Source organism: Hyposmocoma kahamanoa, unplaced genomic scaffold (genome assembly GCF_003589595.1).
Source record: "Hyposmocoma kahamanoa isolate Upper Pololo Valley unplaced genomic scaffold, ASM358959v1 92, whole genome shotgun sequence".
NCBI classification, from domain to species: Eukaryota; Metazoa; Arthropoda; class Insecta; order Lepidoptera; family Cosmopterigidae; genus Hyposmocoma; species Hyposmocoma kahamanoa.
The window spans coordinates 18,786,844-18,806,449 of NW_020654748.1; the positions used below are offsets into that span (position 1 = coordinate 18,786,844).

A 19,606-nucleotide genomic window follows, 5' to 3' on the forward strand; every position below is an offset into this window, starting at 1 on the left:
CTCAACTATCCGCGTTCTGTGTTCAACACCCCGCAAAAAAAACAGTTTTCATTTATCAACTTTATTTTTCCAGATTTTTTTTCTAGATTTATTGTGACCACACAATTGGAATTTTAAATTCATTACGTTTTAGTAAATCATTTTGATAATTAACAAGTCACGATTACTTGTTGTTGTTATTCTGAAAATATGACGCAAACTTAATAATTATATTTACCATGAGAAACTTAAACCTAACGATTTCCTAACTTATAATGTTTGATACTCAATTTAACTATTTGCCCAGGCGTGGTTGAATTAAAGTGTCTTAAGAGCGAATTTAAATAAATGAAGCGATGTGCCAAGTCTACACTGTGATATAGCTGGAAAACACAGTCGGACTTTGAACCGGTCAAGCTGTAGAGAACCTGTTTGGTCACATTGCAAAATTGTCTTTTTGCGTTTGTGTCAGAGCGTAATTTTTCTTTGACGCAATCGAAGTTACGTCCTTGTGGAAGTGGGGGGTGGGAAGGCTTGTGATTGGTCAACTTTGCGCGCGCTATTCAATTGTAATTCGAACATCGACTCCCGCGCACTTTCGCGTAAGCTCACGGTCAGGTTTTCGCTTTCGTTCGTAGACATGAGATGTCGTAGTGTCGTAAAAGTCTCTTGAGAAAATGTTGCATTGTGCCATCCAAAATTTTCGGTGGGTGTACGTTTATAGAATATTTTAAATAATAACTTCTTTAAATTTAATACATTTCAATATTCGGGAAAAACTTGCAAAAAACAAATATCTTAAAATTAAAATATTTTGATAATTCATACTTACGAATAATTGACGAGAAACCTTCCAAAACATGGGTATATATATATGAAATAACATTCTTAAACAAAAAAAATATAAATAATATATATGTAAATTTGTAAAATAAAATATTTTATTACATTTCTAAAATTTTATTTCAATTTATATAGAATTTTGAATTTACTGACAGTTTTAAGAATTTGTTCTTTCTTCTCTCTACAGGTGACAGCTTGCTGCTGGCAAATTGTTACCGGAGCGACAAGTGCGTGACATTGCCGCTGACATTAAAGTGCAGTGCGAGTGTAGTGCCTCTTAGTGTTATAGACTAGACAAAAGACAAAAACAAAAATGTCGGGTTTCGTGAAAATTGCGATAGACGATTACTACAGCGACAGCAACTGGACTACCATAATTAACAAATATTGGATGCTGGCAGAAAGAGTATCAGGTGAGACTAATTTTTAGTAAATTTAAAGTAATTTTGTAAGATTTTGGAAATACATAGTGTAAAAAAATCCTCTAAGAATAGCTTTAATGTAGTTGTTTTTAAATAGAGGCGATGTAGTTCTGACACAGCATTCAACTATTTCTCGTAGTGAGCGTTACGATAATATTTACGGAATTAACAATGCTCTGAGTGTATAGTGAAAAGTACTAGAAACAGTTAAAAGAACAAGTTAAACATGTATTTAAAAATTAATTTTAACAAATCAAAAAAATAAAATATATTTTATTGCACGTGCAATACCGTGCGATATGTAAATAAGCCGTGGTAGCCTAATGGTTTGACTTACCGCCTCTCAAGCAGAGGTTGTGGGTTCGAATCTGCACTCGCCCTTCAGAGCTTAACGGAATTTTTGTGTGAAAATTTTAAATTTACCATGAGGTTTTCGGTGAAGGACAACATCGTGAAGAAACCTGTACGGCGAAAAAGGTTCAACAACAGTCGGAAAACGTGTGAAGTCCCTAACCCGCATGAAGCCAGAGTGGCGGACTATGAACCCTAGACGCTAAACCCTCGCCCGAGAGGAAACCACTGCCCAGTAATGGCACGCATAAATTAAGTTGATGATGATAACACGTGCATTATAATAAAAATAAATATAAATATAAAGTAATGGTAAAGAACTTTTCGATTCTATTTTATACCTTAATGAGCACAGCAAGTACATATACACCTGAACAAGAACAACACAATGAAATACAATTAAAATCTTAAAATATTTATGAACAAAATTACACGCAAGACACAAGAACTTATGTTCTGTAAATAAGGATTTAACTTATTATTAAGTAGTTACTATAAATAAACATTATGTAAATAGAGACTTAATATCTAAGTAATAATGTAAGTGAAAAAAGGTTCGATACAAACATTGTAATCACATTAAGGTACTTTGAAGTCTATTAAATAACGTGAAAGTTTGTTTTGCTCTGATGCTGTCAGAAATTTTAAACCAATCATATTAAAGCAACCATGGCCGATTATGAATATGTATTATTTTGTAATCAAATAGACGTTACGAAATCGACATTTCAATTTTTACTGACTTTGTAAAACTATTTTAGAAAATTAGTAAAACTACAATACAAATTTATGTGGACGGTAACATCTCAACCAGTTTAAATATGTCCTTAAAATAGTATCTTGTCAAAAAGTAGGAGATATATAAGATAGTATATAGTCTTCTCAATAAGAGCAAAGGCCTCTCGATTTCACAGTTCCCTGTGTGACGCAATGTTAGGTCAGTCCTTTATATATACGTCCAAGTCATCCCACCACCTCCTTGGTTTGCCTCGTCATAGTCGACCATTCTACGGCACCCACCAAGTGACATGAGCCCATTTTTGTGGGTGCATGCGACAGACGCGTCCAGCCCAGTCCTATTTCATCTTGGCAGTTCTTTGCCCAACATTGGCCACGCGTATCATCAAGCACAGAATTGTTCCGGATTCTGCAATCCTCGTTACTCGTAATATGTTGCGTTCCATCACTCTTTAGTAAACCTTGATCTTGGACTATTCACTTTTAGTCAAGTTAAAGTATCATTGGTTAATGCTTGTGTCACTTATTTACTTTAATCAAGAAGATAAATGGTGGTTATAGGTGGGGATAATAATAATTTACGACAATAAAACGTTACTTGCTGAATTATTTAAATCACAAGATAGACCATGCGTTTTCCAATAAAACAAGGTAAATTGAATGAATTTAATATTCCTTCATTTATGCTGAAATTAATGATTATTTGTGTTATTTATATCCATTTTCTATCTACACACAGCTTTCATGGACTATAAACAAAAAATACATCGTATTTACCTTGTAGTAGTTAGGCGAGTCAAAACAATAATTAAAATAAATGTATCTAAAATACAGGACGTAAGGTCTTTATTCTACTGAGATATTTTAAACCTTAAATTACGTATCGTGTCTTAACTCAATCAACATAATTTTTATTGTAATCACAACAATTAGACCTTAGGCATTAAAATTACGTTAATATGCATGTTATTTTGGGATTTAAGTCGTTTCTATGACGATACATTTATTTTTTATCGTGATGCCACTTGCACATTTTTTTAAATTTATAAGTACGCATTTGACCTCCATCTTACCTTATGGAAAGTGACGATGAGGTCGACCATGATAGGCACACCTAAATCTCGCCTTGAAAAGGCCCAAGTTGTAGTTTTAAGGTAAATAAGTGTACAGCAGCAGGGAATTCCACTACATAACCGTTTGATATATAAATGTGGAAGCATAAAGCTTCCTGAAAATCATTGAAATAACTATTATATAAGTGTATAATTCCAACCTAAGTCTAGTCTCCCGATGATGGAAAGGGGAAGACGGAATTAAATAATGCAATTCCACCTTTATATCCAAGACTCCACAACTTCACCTCTAATAAATTTCCTCAATTAAATTGACTGTAATAGGAGGCTTTAAACGCTTAGAATTGTGTTAATAAAGAAGTCTAAAGATTAGTTCAAAATGAAATATGATGCGTAGCAAAGATACATGGACGACAGTAGATTGTTATAAATATAATGCCATGTACAATAATTGATATTTTTATGCATTTCCAATATACAACCTTGTTAACATAACCGCACGTTACAATACCTAATTGTACAAAGTATTTGCGATTTCAAAACTACATTATTGCAACGTTATCCGAGAGTAGACACAAACACATCTTTAGATCGTGAAAGTAACTTATTGTTTGGAAGCTTTCTATTTTATTAGCGTATGTGTGATATATTGTACTTTGTTATATATCTTATAATGTATAAATGAGTATTGTTAGAGTTAAAATTAAATTTGTATTAGATCAATTTTGGTTTGAAAACTTTCATGATTAACGGATAAAGAGGTGTTTATTATGTTGATCCCCAGTGCAATTGATTCTGTATACTACATTTGCGTATTATTTTTTATTATTATTATTCTTTTTTTATTATTTTTTATGCAATTTATTTTTATATTATTAGTTTTTTTTTAACTATATTATTGTCGTAGTTTAACATAAATAAAAAGTTGAGACTTTAGTAAAAATGAATTAAAATATCGCGACCTGGGTTTAATAAGGCCACATCTGTAAAATTACCATCTTTTCTGAATAGAGGTTTAAAGATTCTACGAAAGAAATTTGTTATGCTTAAATAGAAATGCTATGGTGGCACTTCATATTTGGCAAACATTTACCAAGTCGTAGATAGCACGTGTGACAAAGTATTTGCCTTGTTTGCCTATTCGACAAACACCGAACTAGAGTTACCCCGCGCTGGTCGGTTTTTCGAAGCACACCAAAGGTGCCAAATAGGCAAACACGCAAGTGGTTTACTTCCATCCACACTATTGTCATATAACCTTACCTATTTCTGTCGCCAAGCAGTAATGTTAGCATTGCTGCGTTCCGGTTTAGAAGGGTAAGGGTGCTGGTGAAATGGGCACGTGGGACTTGAAAACTTATGATCTCAGATCAGATATTTGTGATTTAAAGCTCTGAGAGGCACTACAACTGTTATGGACAGGCGTGCCGCTTACCATCAGGCGCATAACTTGTTCGTCCCGTCACCTGATAAAAAGAATATTATTTTAACTCCTTATTTAGCTCCATATGTAGACGAACACCAACCTCCAACTACATCAAATACCCAATAACGAACACACGTAGCCCTCTGAAGTGCCAACCATTATATAATTTCATATGCATATTGTTTGTTTCATATAGCTTACGTTATTTTATGACTTTAAAGTCATAAAAGCACATTTGAATGATCACACGTGGCTTCTGCCTTACACCCAATCATTTGTTTGTTGAATAATGAAGATAGTTCCCAACTTAATATCCTTTTAAGTAGCAGAACTTACGATATAAGTATTTACCGTCTTATCAATGCCTTATATAAATAAATAAATGAATGAACGATAATCATCGTCCCTAAATGAACGAATGAAATATTTCTTACTACGATATGGCTTTTTGTTCATTTTCCGAAAAGCTTAAACAGATATTTTTTTCTTTGAAGTTTTCAACTGCCGCTTAATACTTAATCCGTGATTGTGGAGCGTGCAATCGCTATGATACACCAGAAGTAGAATAAAAAAAACTACAACTAGACACAATCATTTAGTCGGTAACTACTAAAGTCTTAGAATTCGTGAATGGAATGTGGATTGAAAGTTAAATGTATTGTGATTCTTTAAATTGTCGTTTAAAAGTAAATTATACTATAACTATCATATTTTTCATGTTACATGCAAGCTCGAAATTAAAGTAAATATTCGAAACTGGCTAGAGAACAAAACACTATATAATCCTTAGACAATGTGTCCCATAGTAAAAAACATTTTTACCTTATTGTAGTCAGTATGAGAGACTACACTTAGGTTAAAAATAAGTTTAAGTTCATTTTAACCGTCGATGTAAGTATTTATTATTTCTTTGTCATAATTAAAATTCAGTAGGAATTACTATTTGTAAACGTCCGAGACGACGCGTGTTCGTTGATGTCTTTTATATGAAGAGACCATTAATTCGTCGTAGCACGATAACAATAGGTTACTTGCGCTTATACAGTGAGAGCTTTCGTTGAAGACGATGATAAAGCTTTACGACCCGGATACTTTGAATACTTTCGCTATTTTGCAACCTACAAACCATACATATACAAAGCATTACGTATATCTGTTAATGAGGTAGGACGAGACTACGGCATTCCTATTGCTGTATTATGTTCCGGATTCTTTCGATACTTTGCAACAAAAGTACAATAAGCTCACAAACCATAACGACTCAAATGGAGTGGGTGGAGACTACGGAACTTCAATGACTACCATTATTATGTCTATCAATTCCTACACGAGCTATCGTTTTGAGCACAATCTGTCAAAATAGTTTGCACAATTTATAAATTATTTTTAATATGAAATATTTCTTTGAAAATAAATAAGAATGTTATAACACGTGTGCTTCAGTTTATTACAAAATAGATGTTGCAAATTTTAATTTTCAATAACACGTAATTGATATAAAACTTTATAATAATCTTATGAATAATCATAAATTTAACTTTACGAAAAATATACTATTTTGTAAATAAATCGTACCTATATCATCAATCTTTTTTTAGAATATTAAGTAACGAGACGAATAAGTCATGCGCCTATCCATAACAGTTCCAGTGTCACTCAAAGCTTAAAATCTCATTTTTAAATCGCAAAAATCTGAGGTGCGCCGCCACTGCGCCCGTCACACTGAGACATAAGTTAACAAGTCCCAGGTGCCTGTAATTTCACCAGCACCCTCACGTTTCAAACTAGAACGAATTTGATATTGTTTCTTCCTTCCTAGGAACTGGATCCGACGTTTGACATTAGCACAGGCGAAATTGCGCAACGCGCATTGCGCTCGGCCAGCTCTACGTTTATATACTAAATATTCATGACTGCATTGAAATATAGTTATATTAAAAGATCAATCGTTTTATAAATAGGGCGAATTTTTCAAACTTACATGTAGTATTACAACACTAACTCGCACGGCCACATCTGTAAATGACAACATTTGTGGAGAGAAATTTAAAAATTGTACAAATAAAATTATTCGACAAGTTTTTTATACATAAGAGTTGTAAAAGATCACGTGCTTAATTTAATTCATACAGTTTGTATTATTTTTGATTTTCATATGATAATAGAGACTTTTGACCTATGATCATATGGGGCTTCAATAATAATAATAATAACGCACACACTCAACATAGCCCCGCACTATGGAAACCCTGTGTCGTGGGTGCCGTGGATATACACATAGACAACCACAAATTACTCCCAAGCTCACGAGAGAAACAAATGTAGGCCATACAAATATTACTCCCGGCCCGGGAATCGAACCTAGGACCTCTGCGTGGCAGTCCGGCATGGTAACCATTCGGCCACAGAGGCAGTTAAAATTAAGGTTGTTTTTATTTAAGTTATATTGTTATATTGTTGTTATACTTTTTCCTCTTCTTGGCAGTAAAAGGATTTAGTAGACTGCTATTCAACGAGTATTATGTAAACACAATCTGAGCGAATATATAATCTATCCGGTAAAATTTTTATATCACTGATTTATAGAAAGTTAATTGCGTGTCGATTTATGAATTGATTGATTTAAATACAACCTCGTATTACTCGCATAACTCACAAACGCAGCTATAGTTTTAGGAAATACAATTGTTAACTACATAATATATATAGTTTTTGTAGTAGTCGAACTCCATGTCAAAGGGTTCGTCTAGGGAAGTACTGCCACCCTGCCTATTTCTGCCGCCAAGCAGTAAAGCTTCCCTGAACAAACTCTTTCACATGGAGCTCTACTACTAAAAAAATAAAACTGCTGCTTGAGTTATTAGTTACAATCACATCACAAGAAATGGCCGGTAGACGAATCGTTAACATTACGCAGTAGATACAATTGTTTTTAAACCGTTTTCCAGATGAATTAGGTGATTACAATTTGATTTTGAGGCACACTGTTATTCTATAAAGCCTATTAATATTACTTATAGTGTACAAATACAATTGCATTATTGCCATAATAAGACAATTTATTGCATTTATTATAATAAAAATAAATACAGTCCGCAACCTGCATTGGGCCAATGTAACAGATGACGACACTCTTTTTAGAAGACACCCGTACGCAGAAGTGGGACGTATAAAGACAATGTTAAAGACAACCTCCGTGATCGAGTGTCTGGTACACCGGTTTTCATGTTGTTGCCATCTCTGAGGTCCCGCGTTCGAATCTCGGCCGGGTCAATGTAGAAAGACTAACATTTCTTTAAAGCTCGTGTTTGGGTGTTTATGGTATCGTCGTTGTTTCTGATTTCCATAACACAGTGCTTTAGTTACTTACTTTGGGATCAGATCAGCGTGTGTGATGTTAGCTAATATGTCATCTATTATTTATACTTAGTGTTGATATAAAATCATCTACTTATTTAATTAATTTATTCTGACGTTCCTTTTGCGGAAATCCATGTCATGTGAGATAGCAGCTGAAACTAAAATTATCTGTATCTAAGAACTAATCTAAGAACTAGTCTCCATCTCTTGATTGTAGAAGTACTTTCCTCAAAAGCCTCAAAAGTATTGTTAACTATGATTGTTGGAGAGTAATTAAAAAGTGTCGTAATTTAAATACTTTGCAAGGCCAAATATGTGTGTGTAGAATGAAAGGTCCATACATTACAAAACTAATGGACGTAACTAATGAAAATGAATTATTTACGTCTTGTGAGCTACATTCTTGCGTGCTAAAGGAAATTATTTTTTATTCGATTTACTTAAAATCTTTTGTTTAATGGTCTAATGAATTAAATTCAAAATTCGAATGACACACATTTTTCAAATGTCGCATCGAAGAATCTTCACTTTACTGATATTTCTGGACATAATGTCCAATCATACTAAAAGTAATGACGGAAACTCCCTTTGGTAAATAACAAAATTATCTTTTATTTTAATAGCAATTAAATACAAAGTAGTATTTCAACTTCACAACTGCCGATCTCTAATACTGGTTACATACAACCAGCACGCAGGCATACCATCAGCATTTCAATTGCAGACTGCTAAGTCCTGGTGGCAGTTTAATTGCCTACGTGGCAAAAGGGAACGATTCCTGGGCCAGGAGAAATCATTGTATGCGATTCCTGGGCCAGGAGAAATCATTGTATGGCCTGTATTTATTTCTCTCTTTAGTTAGGATGTAATTTCTGGTTGTCTATGTATGTGTCCACGGCACCTAGTTACAGGACTTCTCTAGTGGAAGGCTATGAGTGTGTACGTTATTTATTATTAATTTAATTTAGTCCACATGCCCGCAATGCAACAGCAAGCGGATGAGAAATGTAATTCTGGAATTGAGATGCCGTCGGAATACATTTAGTGTGAAAACGCCCTAACAATAAATGTAAATATTAAAAAATGTTATCCCCTATTTTCAGATCCTCGAGTACAAGGATGGTTCCTCTTCGACACTCCCCTGCCTACCCTGGCCATGGTAATAGTCTACCTGGCTGTAGTCATGGTCATCGGGCCTATATGGATGGCCAACAGAAAACCTTTCCAAATACAAAATGTCTTAGTTGGATATAACGCTGCACAAGTTCTACTGTCTTCTTATATGTTTTATGAGGTGAGTTTTTCACAGTTTTAATTTAGTTCTATTATATGAATTAACAAATCTGCTATAACACAGTTCCGTAAAATGATAGTTTACGCACGTATGGAAACTTATGATACATTTCGCAGAAAAACGTTCGCCATATTTTACTATCGAGTAAGGTTGTAGCCAAATGTTAACCTTTAATCCTATAAGCTAATAATATACTCCGGTGGCCTAACGGTTTGAACTGTGGGCGCTGTACGTGGAGTTGCCAGGTTCAATTCTCAGAGGTCTGGGAGTGTGTTTGCAATCTGCACTGGGTCGAGCGGTGGCAGGATGCCGCCATAAGTTTGACAAAGCTAGCTATGGGACACCGGAAATATTGCAGCGGTTGTGGAGTTATTAACTATGACCACAAGACCATAGCTCCTTGTGAAAGAGTTCATCCAGGGCAGTACTGATACCTTACCTATTTCTGATGCCAAGCAGTAATGTCAGCATTACTGTGTTCCGGTTTTGTAGGGTTAAGGGTGCTGGTGAAATTTCAGGCACATGGGACTTGTCATCTTATGTCTCAAGGTGAAGGGCGCAGTGGCAGTGTCCTCAGATCTTAGCGATTTAAAGCTCGTGAGTGGCACTGCAACTGTTATGGACAGGTTTGTAGCTACCAACAGGCGCGCGACTTGTTCGTCCCGTCACTTGATATTATAAAAAAAAGATCTTGGTTCCGCAGCTCCTGGTGTAGCAGGTACCAGCGTACTGGTAGGCAGCAATATGAAAACCCCAAGGGTCTGTTGCAAAGCATTCGCGATTATATTTTACCTTCACAAATGACGTATCCGGTTTGACACAGATCACAAACCATTTTCAATACTTGGCAAAAATTGTTCAGTAAATTAAGGGTAGAGGTGTGATGTAAACATAATAGTAAATAGTTATTAGAGGGTATTTTTGTATTTGCTTTGATTCGTCAGACCGTTAATAAACGTTCGACTGCTAAGCTGTGTTTCCTTTGTGTCGATATAAAACACACACAAGAATATCAACATGTTTTTACCAAGCTATTTTATGTATAAATTAACTTCGTAACAACGGATAATAATGGGGCAGATGAGTGATCACGTTTACCTTTGTCGGCTAATAAACAAATGACTCACATGCTTCCGGAACAACCTTATTAACATTTTATTCATATTAGTTTACTGTAATATTAAACAAGACAAAGCGAGATCTGTTGTTATCGAAACTATTGAGTGAGATTAGAAACGAATGTCCTTAAAGTAGTAGTAGGTATGTAGCTATACTTCAATAGGAATCAGAAGTTTATGAAGAAGTAAGATGAGGAGTTAATGGTCCCTGAAAAAATGTAAAAAAAGTACATAAGTGACGTGGAACGCATCTCGGCTGCGTGGTGTACGCGTTGCAGGCTTACGCGTCGTGATGGCATGCGCCGTCCTTGTGTGCAGACAATACCTAGTTCCATAAATGTCAATAATTATAATTTTCTTATAAAAACTGACCTCAAAACTTTGTGGAATTACATCTATTTGCCATTAATTATTGAATCGGAAACAGAAAGTCAGTGAAATCCAATAAACGGGAATCATCGTCCAACTTACCACCCTGTGAGTGGAATATTACTTAATTTAATATTACTCTCATAATCATCAAAATCGGTTCCCAAATATCGAAGTAATCGCATAACATAGACACTAAAAAGAATACAGTCGAATAAAGAACCTCCTCCTGTTTTCAAGTCGGTTGAAACAACAAATCTAACCAAAATAAGCACATCAATCGGAAAAATTTAGAAGAATAGTGTACCGCAATATATCGATTTCAAAATAGGTAAATTTACCGGAAGATAATCACACCATTATAGAGCCTCAAACATGGGATTCCCAATAATAATTACGAATATAGAAGGAACCGTGACTTACGAAAATGCGCAGGCGAGATGATAAATTAATCTAAGTCGTGGTAAATTATCCATACTTCAAAGGACGTACTATACAAATTTCCAATTGGTCATGCATATTTTTTTTATTAAGAGCCACCATTTTTGTTAACATGTTTGATATCGTGTTCTTACACATCAGTAGTTTAATCGCACTTTTTGAGGTATTGTATATTTTTATTTATTTTGAGGACAACCAACGACACATGAATTTAATATAACAAAGTTGAAACAGTACCACAGAGACTTATACCTAATTCTGATTCAATTAATGTTCGCCACGGCATGTAAATATGGACACGACAGAAAAAAAAAACAAGTTGATCCAATGAAATTAAAAGAAAAATAACTTAAAATAAAGCTACTTAAATAATATAAATAGCTACAATTAATGAAATATTATTATTAAAAATGTAACCATTAAAATCAAAATAATCTAAATAAAAATACTTTCAATATATTTAAAGAATTGTATAAATTAAAAATACAAGAGAAAAAAATATATATGTGAAACTACATTGACGCAAACGTGAGAGCAGACTTGATTGTGCGCTTAAATCGCGAAGGAATATTCGAAAAAATGTCGACGAGACAGTCACCCCGCTTGTGCAGGTGCTGCAGGTGGTTATATTGTCTTGGTAGTCGGTTCATGGTGGCGTGGTGACACAGGTTGCTTCTACTACTTTTTGAATATTACCCATCGCAAAATTCCACAGGATTCAAATCCGAGTTTCGTAAGTAAACAAGCTGAGATCTATGTGTCAAGGCAGGCTATTAAGGGTCATTTACCAAGTCATGCATCCATGACACGTAGGTAAAAACTATACCCGGTTAGCACGACATCCCAAGGTTATAGAATTTTTCTTTTGTTGTAAAGTTTAATTATTTTTTAGTCAGAGTAAAATCAATTATATAATGGGGTCAAAAATTTCCCCTTGTTTAGTAGCAGTAGAGCTTCTTGTGAAAGAGTTCATCCAGGGAAGTACTGCCATCTTACCTATTTCTGCCGCCAAGCAGTAATGTGAGCATTACTGCGTTCCGGTTTTGAAGGGTAAGGGTGCTGAATGTATGAGTCTTGTGAAATTACAGACACATGGGACTTTTCAACTTATGGTTATGGGCTCTGCGCTCATTTAGTTTAAATAGCGTGGTAGTTTGCATAACGTCTGACACGGTTTGCTGAAAGACTTTGATTTGAATCCAGCCGGATAATTAGGATTTTTTTTTTAACTATTCTATCTTTGTATTAATAATTATAACAAACTAGTGGAATAATTTCACAAAAATAATGGAAACTGCCTCTGTGGCCCAACAGTTACCACGCCAAACGGCCACGCAGAGGTCCCGGATTCGATTCCCGGGCCCGGAGAAATATTTGTATGACCTACGTTTACGTCTCTCGTAAATTCGAGTGTAATTTGTGGTTGTCTATATATGTGTCCATGGCACCCGTGATACAGGGTTTACCTGGTGCGGGGCTATGAGTGTGTGAGTTATTCTTATCATGGTGGTCAAACACCATGACTTTCAATAATTATATCAACAACCAAGACACCTATCTTTTGCTTAATTTGGTCTAAATAAGTACGCCTTGGTCAGTCCTTAAGAACTTGCTCGCTCGGTCTCACCTTATTTTGTATCGTCAATCATCTTTCACTTAACCATGGTGTCCAAACCATTTAAGCATCTTTTTCTCTGTCTTTTTCACTATATCTTGTATGGTATAGCCTTTCTAAAGACATTGAAGGTTTTAAAAACTATAAATGATGCTTAGTTCAAAAACTAGTCAATCCAAAAGGTTCACTTTCCTTTAAACATACGGAACGCCGTGCGACGTTTCCACTTGACTGACCAACTCACTGTTGTAACTGCTTAGTTAATTTTAACTTAACTGTTCAGTTGGAATACGGTCAAGGTCGATAGATGATTAGGTGTAGAACTGGTTGTATAAAATTGTTAATTAATCATTTAGATATTTTGTAATTTGCGTAATTTACTATCATACACGTATGACGATTGAAGGAATTTGAAAGGAAATGTAGTAAAAAAAGTAAAAAAAGGGAAGTTTATTATTATCAAGTTATTTATGGTCACACTGTCACTGTCATTTAAAATAAACAAAATTATACTAAAAAACTAACCTCAAGTGTAGGTGGAATTACATCTATTTGCCAAGTTTGATTGAAATCGGTTACCGGAATGAGCACCCGAAACCAGATTCATCCCCTAGTTTGCTACCCTTAGAGGTGGAATATTTTCTTCAAATTTAAATGAGACTACTATAGAAGTACCCTCATTCCAAAAAGAAGGAATCATCGAAATCGGTTCACAAATCGAGTAACGTACATAGAAAAAAAAGCACAGAAGAAGAGGCCCGGTTCGATTCCCGATAGAACCAATTTAGAAATTATCTTTTCTAAATTGGTTTGGTGGTGGTTATCTATAAGATAATGATAAAGATAATTGCATGTTCAGCTTATATGTCAAAATTTACTAAAGTATCTGACTCGTTCCTTTGTTTGCAGCACCTAATGTCTGGCTGGTGGGGAGACTACAGCCTCAGCTGCCAACCTGTAGACTACAGCGATAGCGAAAAAGCGAGAAGAGTGAGTATTTTAATTTTTCTGATGTATCTAGAGGTGGAATCATACCGATACCTCCAAAAAACACCACCAATTTTATTGTTTCGTTTTTTCTGTTATTTTTGTAAACAGGCATATTTATTTACTAATATTATGCTCACCGCATTTTAAGAAAAAAAGCAAAGAAACAAAAAACAAAATTCGAAAAAAATACAAAAAAACGAATTTTGTAAAAAAAATAAAGAAACAAAAAATAAAATAAAAACACAACAGGTCCAAAAATTAAATTAGCGTAGTGTCCATTGGATTATCGACAATTTTTGAGTTGGTGAAATGCTTCAGCGTACGGGAGATGAGTGTGCTCTCCTCCGCTGCTAAAGCGAAAATTTCGCTGTTGACGTTAGACCCACTATTATAGCGATAGCAACTGCTAGTTGTGCAATGCACAATGGGAGGTGAGCGAGTCAACAGCTCCGGTATCTATCTAGATAATAGGGAGGGTGCTGTTCGAGCACCAGGGGATGCTCACTAGCCTCTTGAGAACCGGGTGAAGTCTGAGGTCAGGACCTGACAGCTAAGGTCCCTGTGCAGGCTCACTTGTGCAGGTAATAAAGCCCTTTCCGTTTAACAAAGGTTGTAGCGAGGGGTGATCTTTACAAAACTTAAATAGTAACATGTGGAATTGTAGCTCGTGTGACCGCACACTTGAGACGAGTTCACGTCAGATGTAAAATAAGACGCTATCTGTAAGCGCTTCTTTGATTCCCCTTACATTTTCCACCTTTCAATTGCACACCATATGGTGTTTTAAACGTCGTATTGACTCATGCGTATAGTATGAATAAATATGAAACAAACATGTTCACCGCAATCAGACAATAAAATGCATTATATTCTATTCTATTGAACGCAACTTTCAAAACAATTTCAAACATCCAAACATTACAACTGGTGATGTAATAGCGTTTGACCTTTTTTTAATGTAATAATAGACGATAACGTGACCACTATCTCATTTAAATAAATGAATATAAATAAATATGAGACAACATTACACACTACAAACACCCGGGACATTATAGAAAAGTTAGTTTTCTCCATTGACCCGGCCGGAGTATGAACTCGATACCTCATAGATGGCGACTATTCGAAAACCTTTCGTTCAGAGAGGTCGTCTAATCCCATGATGTTAAGCACGCGTTGGTTTAGAAAATATCTATTCAATCTAATCTTGAATAGGCTAAATTCTAACTTTCAGAAAACACATTTAAATGTCCCGGCAGTGTTTGTATTTCGAGGTGAACTATAAGCGAAACTTTCGAAATTTTACAAAAAAAAAAAATAACAATGGCAGACTTTTGTATGGTATTTTTAATTGATGTACATAATCACTCAAAAAAAAATCCATCATGACAATATTTTTTTCTGAGTGAAGTTACAATTTTACACTTAAAAAAAATATTGACGTCAATTATTAACGCTGCTACAAAATAAAGACGCAAAAGAAACGTGACACATTCAACGCCTCTTAAAAAAACTATTTGTTGTGCCCCAGTGCATAGAAAGTAAACTGCGATGATCATAGATTATATATACCATCACCGCTTAAGCAATCTTAAACAAATTTCGGTTTCGTTACGTTTATTTTGATTCTATTTGCTGGTAGAAAAATATGAAGATTTTACATCTGACACAACAGAGGTATCGATATATTGTCACGATACCCCAAGTTGCATCTCTACAAAAATTGTATTCCATTAACGAAAAGTATTAAGGGTAGAAACGGATTTTTTTTTCATTTTCTTCTTACAATGACTTTCAAAAGCGAGAAACAAGATAAAGTATACCACAAATGTTCTAGGTGTTTACTTACCAGTATCACGTCTACGCTTTTACTCTTTGCTTATCCGGTCAAGTTCATTCAACGACACTGGCTTCGCGGCATACTTCGCGACTTTCCAACGACGTTTTGTTTGGGCAGCCCAAAGTGAAATGACAAGTGCCACAGATAATAGGATGAGGTGTGGTCACTGGTTACTGTGACAAAAAACATCTCGGCCTTTTTAAAATTGAAACGTTTGGCTGTGGCTGAATCCATAACGCACACGCCTGTAACTATCACACACTGATGCGCAATAAGTACGCCATACACGAGCACTTTGAGCTTAAGTGAGTTGTTAACAACTTCAAAACCTATAACAAACTATGAGAAAGTGTGAATTTTTTCAAGGCAGATTATAAAAGAATTTATGGCTGCCGGATATACTACATAATATGCCTAATTTCCTTTCTGTTACGTATTTTTATTACTTATACAGAAGTCTCCCTATTTGTCTTCCTGTTGTTAGTTTTTTGTCATACATAACATCTTTCTTTTTATTGAAGATGTCAATTTAAGAATAGGCGTCTTCTTATGCAACTCCATCGGCGCAAAAATTAAAAGCTGGCTACTATAATGTATAAATTTGAACTTTAAAAATAATTTATTTGACAATTCTGTTTACTCAATTTGTAACCACGAAATTATATCCTACAGAGACGCCGAGACCGGACATATAAATTGAGCATGTCTACGGCAGAAAAGCAACAAAGTAATTAGCAACTGTTATTAGTAGCAGTAGAGCACTTTGTCAAAGATTTTGTCCAGAGAAGTACTGCCACCATACCAATTACCGTCATCGTCGCAAAGCAGTAATATCAGCATTACCGCGTTCCTTTTTTTACGGGTGCTGGTGAAACCCGTCACTTAGTAACTTTAAAACATCTGTTGGAGTAAATAATCTCTCTCTCAGATTTTCTTTTGCCACAATCATTGTAGGTACAAATTTATTCACACATTATTTACTCTCTCAGTCCTCTTATGAACTTCTAAACTTGGACAATACTCACACATCACGTTAATGACATATCAAAATACTTTAAAGTTTCTCAAAAATTCTAGTACAAATTTTTATATCCGCATTACAATCTTTCAAAAAACTTCAAACAAAAATGAAACTAGTGTTAATTTTATTACATTCTAAACTTTCCCATTCGCGGGTTACGTTCGGTTTTTTTTTTGTTATTTATGTGTACAAACACGCACAATATAGCTGCCGAATTACCGTCTTAGCTCATGCCCACATAAAGCTTTCGCTTGCAGGTATTGCAGCAAAAACACCTTGACTGAACGGAACCTTGAAAATTCCAAAAACATAATTATCTGAAACTCAACAAACCTTATGACCTCACAAAAATATACAGAATGTTAAACGCTTATCTTTGCCACTTCCGTTGTTCTTTGTGCTAAAAAGAACTTCTTGGAACAAAATGATCTTTAAGGTTAATATTCTCAGCTAAAACACGTAAAACGCCAATATTTAAAACGTGAATTAACACATCAGGGTATTAGAAATAAATGCTAATACTTAGTTACACTTTACAAGGCACTATACAAAGAAGTAAAGTATGTCTTCGCCGCAGTCTCCTCTATAGAAATGTCCTTTAGGGTCTAGTGAGCCGACATTTGCACTCACCTGGGCGCCCTCAACGTCTTTCTTCTTTAAATTAATATACGGGTTAAAATCTATACAACCTCAAATGGCTTCGATAGATTCCGCATAACAATGCAGTGTTGAATCAATCACTTTGGGAAAAATATATAGTAAAATTGTGGATACTGATAATAATACGATAAAATTTTCACGATAGAAAAATAACACAAACTTACCTCGAAACTTTACAAGAAAACCGCTGTAAGTACTTTACATGTGCTAATGATTTATATATTTTTCAAATGGCTTTAATTTCGTTTGTAACCGCTCACGCGATACATGCAGCCGTAGACGCATACCACACCTAGAGGTGCCGGTGATGATTTTATACCGATTTATCGGATATCGAAGTTATAACAGATAAAAGAACTAATATTAATTGCTATTTCGGTAACTACTCTAGCAAATTATAAAGTTTTTAATGCCTGGGTCTGTCATTTAAAAAATAAACAACTTCAAAAATACGTCACGACAATCATGTGTGTTATTGTTTGGGCTGGTGATTTCGGTGTTTATTTATTGAAAACATACCGTAAGTAGCGTTTTTTAAGTTTACCCTGAATACAAATGTTTATAAACTATACTTTAAGGAGTAATTTCATGGTAAACATTCGAACCACTCAAACGGAATATTATCATATTTATCCAAGTACACCAAAAATTTTATTAGTGCTTTTTAAGCGCAGGATTTGCGGTGTATTACTGCATTTTATTTGAGACGTTTTTGTTGGTAATGCGGAGGGTATTTATTTAGCAATGCAGAATAATAATTTTTATTTATAATAACTTGTATTTAAACTGAATGCTTTTCTATTTTGCGAAACCAAATAGCCGCCATTTTGGGGTAGGAGGAGCGCGTCGCGTGAGCGGCTATAGAAAGTAATTCTGAAATAAAGCACTCGACCCAAGCAAAATGAACCGTATTAGTACGGGAAAAATTAGAATTTGAGCAGAGGCAGTATCGACACTTAGCTCAGTTCGGTATTTTTTTTTTTGTAGCGCAATCATGTCATCAGCGGTCAACTTCAAATTAACTTCAAAAAATCCCCACCGTATACTAAATAAATAACTATGCTGTAATTTATTGGCAATATCTAAAACCATCGTCATCGGCAAATATATGTGAATTTGTGCAACAAAAATTTACGTATTTAACACGCTATTAGTTATTGGAACTACTAATTAGTAACTTACCGTGATTAAGAGTGCTGATGTTTTGTTGTGTGTAATGTCCCTAACAATTTCGACTAATATATAGTATATACTCAAAACGACGATACTTTCGCTGTGTCCTAATCAGAAAAGTAAATCATCACCGTTTAGAAAATGTTAACAAATTAATAATAATAACTTATTCATTTGATTAAAACGTGGTACTAAAGAACAATGCTAATACACACATGTTTCGTATATATTAAACATCTAAATATATCAAGTTAATTGACTTGTACAAGATTAGAACACCGCAAGATACGATTTTACAAATTGTTTATATTAAGAATCATAAAAAATACTATGGCCATGATCTTTAACTTGTTATTTTTATTGAATATTTCGTTTATGTCATGTAAATTATTTTAGTTGCTCTAAGTATCAGTTTACTGACTAATATCGATAAATAAATTGAAATTGTACATAATCTGTTTATGTTTTTTTTTATAATACCAGGTGACGGGAAGAACATGTCGAGCGCTAAGCGACACGCCTAAGGTTAAATTGTATAGTGAAAAAAAGTTAATTGAAATGTACAATAAATTGTACAATAATAAAGAATAACGCACGTTGTGGGTATTCAGAAGCGTTACGTTTCCACATTTATATGGCTATAGAGTGCACAGCGAGAGTGAATAGGCATTATTTAGGTGTGCATGCTCCATAGTCGATCTCATCGTCATATTCCATCAGGTGAAACGGAGGTCAAATGTGCACTTACGTTGTATATAAAAAAAACATGTTACATCATCATCATTAACCCATTTGTACGTCCCACTGCTGACCACGGGTCTCGTCTCAGGCGAGGGCTTAGATCATAGTCCGCAACGCTGGCAGCCTGCAACCAATGCGGGCTGGGGACTTCA

The 19,606-nt window shown here is 34.8% G+C and overlaps 1 protein-coding gene across 4 annotated transcripts in view; it reads left to right on the forward strand.

Annotated features, from left to right (window-relative positions):
- Positions 1 to 19,606, forward strand: part of LOC113236430 (elongation of very long chain fatty acids protein 7-like) — a 149,504-nt gene that overhangs the window by 107,926 nt on the left and 21,972 nt on the right. For 3 of the 4 annotated variants that reach the window (XM_026472485.1, XM_026472486.1, XM_026472487.1), the window contains 3 exons: positions 1,010 to 1,235; positions 9,296 to 9,486; positions 13,939 to 14,019. In XM_026472485.1, coding sequence (XP_026328270.1) covers positions 1,136 to 1,235; positions 9,296 to 9,486; positions 13,939 to 14,019 — 372 coding nt within the window. In that variant the 5' untranslated portion in view covers positions 1,010 to 1,135. Of the gene's footprint in view, positions 1 to 562; positions 686 to 1,009; positions 1,236 to 9,295; positions 9,487 to 13,938; positions 14,020 to 19,606 lie in introns of those variants that run through there. The other variant, XM_026472484.1, reaches the window with a different exon arrangement.